At 41.1% G+C, this 2,481-nt stretch overlaps 1 protein-coding gene across 1 annotated transcript; it reads left to right on the top strand.

Annotated features, from left to right (window-relative positions):
- Window positions 1-1,434: 1,434 nt before the first annotated feature.
- On the top strand, window positions 1,435-1,939 carry Kcne2 (potassium voltage-gated channel subfamily E regulatory subunit 2). Its single transcript, XM_035444309.1, has one exon. The coding sequence runs from the start codon at window positions 1,435-1,437 to the stop codon at window positions 1,804-1,806; it is 372 nt and encodes a 123-aa protein (XP_035300200.1). The 3' UTR covers window positions 1,807-1,939.
- The last annotated feature ends 542 nt before the right edge of the window (window positions 1,940-2,481 follow it).

The following is a 2,481-nucleotide window of genomic DNA, read 5'->3' as shown; positions in this document are numbered from 1 at the left end:
CGCTGGGAGGACCAAAGAATGCTCAGTTCATGACTTGGCATCACTGTCTGAAACACCACACACGCCACACACACACACACACACCACACAGCACACACACATAGCACACACACATAGCACACACACCCTACACACATACACCACACATATACACACTACACACATACACACAACACACAACACATACACATTATACACACACATTACACATGCACAACACATACACATTACATATACCACACACACACACATATATACCACACACACACCACACACATAGCACACACACACTCTACACACATACACCACACATATACACACTACACACATACAACACACAACACATACACATTATACACACACATTACACACACACAACACATACACATTGCATATACCACACACACACCACACACACACATATATACCACACACGCACCACACACACTTCATAGTGTCATAATGTTTTAAGTAGCTTTATGCATTGAGGCTGCATTCATAGCTATCCTGTGCTCCTTGAGGCCCATGAGCCACAGGTTGGGCATGCCTGATAAGCCTAGGACATAGGACATATTACAAAAATCTATCTTTGCAAACGTTTGCCTCAATGCTGTGTCTAAATCTCCACAACTTGTAAATGCAAAATGCCCACCACTATGAATGATCAACAGCAAGCATGCTAGATGCACTGTGTGTGTGTGTGTGTGTGTGTGTGTGTGTGTGTGTGTGTGTGTGATGCATTTCACATTGACTGAGAGGTCGCTGGTGTTTTTCCACACACAAAAAATCCACACACAAAAAAGTGCAAGATGATTGATGAGAATTCAACATTCAAGAAAAATGCCAAGAAAAGCAAAAATATAGGGCTATAAATATGTATATCTGTATACATTTTTATCTGCTTCCTTCTAGTCTTTCCCCATTTTAATGTGTGCATATATAATTATGCATAAAACGTCTTTATATGACTTTATGTCTTCTACTACATTCTGTTGTAATAGTCCATTCAAACAAATAATAAAACACAAGTGTTTAAAGACTACCCAACTTTGAATTCAAGCTATCACTAGCCAGGTTAAGAAATTGCATTCTCAGGGCTGGAGAGATGGCTCAGAGATGTTCTTCCAGAGGTCCTGAGTTCAATTCTCAGCAACCACATGGTGGCTCACGACCATCTATAATGAGATCTGGTGCTGTTTCCTCTTGTGCAGGCAGAACACCATATAAATAGTAAATAAATAAATTCTTTTTTAAAAAAGAAGAAAGAGAGAGAGAGAGAGAGAGAGACAGAGAGAGAGACAGAGAGAGAGAGAGAAATTGCATTCTCTCCCACTTGTATCTGCCTTCCTACCTCCCTGAAGGCAGCCGAATGGAGCCAGGCAGGCCTTAACCTTACTAATCTGTATTATCATTTAATTACAGTAAAGGAGAAACATGGCTACATTAGCCAATTTTACACAGACACTGGAGGATGTCTTCAAAAAAATCTTTATTACTTACATGGACAACTGGAGGAAGAACACCACAGCCGAAGAGCAAGCACTGCAGGCCAAAGTCGACGCTGAGAACTTCTACTATGTCATCCTGTACCTCATGGTGATGATTGGCATGTTCTCCTTCATCGTAGTGGCCATCCTGGTGAGCACGGTGAAATCAAAGCGGCAGGAGCATTCCCAGGACCCCTACCACCAGTACATTGTGGAGGATTGGCAGGAGAAGTACAAAAGTCAGATCTTGCATCTGGAAGAATCCAAGGCCACCATCCATGAGAATATGGGGGCAACAGGATTCACAGTGTCACCCTGATAAATAACAAGGGTACATCTGGCCATGAAGGGGTGCCTCTGCCACCTAGCGAGTCAGTAGAAAGCTAGTTCCTCTCTGAGCTGAAAATTTTCTCAGCAATGGCCTGGCTGGTAGTTGACACAGGTGACATTTCTATCTCAATGGTTTACATGAGCCCATTGGGGTGATACTGTGTGTTGAAGATCTCCTTTTTTACTTGCTATGCAATGTAAATGTCATTTAAATTAATTCCAATCATGAGAATAGAGCAGTGGGAACAGAAAGCAGAGATTTACAAATCGTTCAACCTTTTTTCTCATATGAAATATTAGTTTGAATGTAGCAAATTCAATTTATGAATAAGTCAAATGTGTTATTCAGAATCCACAGTTTAAATCTATCATGGGCTTGCCGAGCTGACAGGCAGCATTTACTTACTGATCATGGGCATGGGGTCCAAGGTAGTAAATGGACAGAGACATGGGGTTATTTTGCATTTGTGGCTCTCCTGGTATTTGACTGATCTGGACATGTGGACAGAACAAACACTGAAAGAACAAATAATCCACACCAGAGGCATCACTTATTCAAGAACTACCCAATGCAACCAAAGCGTGTTTTCAATTTTTTGAAGACAACTTAAAAGTTCTCATTACTTAAAAAATACGGCTCTTCCAGAGGAACAGGATTTAATTC

Source organism: Cricetulus griseus, chromosome 4 (assembly GCF_003668045.3).
Source record: "Cricetulus griseus strain 17A/GY chromosome 4, alternate assembly CriGri-PICRH-1.0, whole genome shotgun sequence".
Classification (NCBI taxonomy): domain Eukaryota; kingdom Metazoa; phylum Chordata; class Mammalia; order Rodentia; family Cricetidae; genus Cricetulus; species Cricetulus griseus.
Note: the sequence above shows the minus strand (reverse complement) of the source record. Positions and strands in the feature narration are given on the sequence as shown.

Excerpts from the sequence above, each read along its gene's own strand:
- Kcne2 (XM_035444309.1), top strand. The coding sequence starts at position 1,435 with ATGGCTACATTAGCCAATTTTACACAGACACTGGAGGATGTCTTCAAA.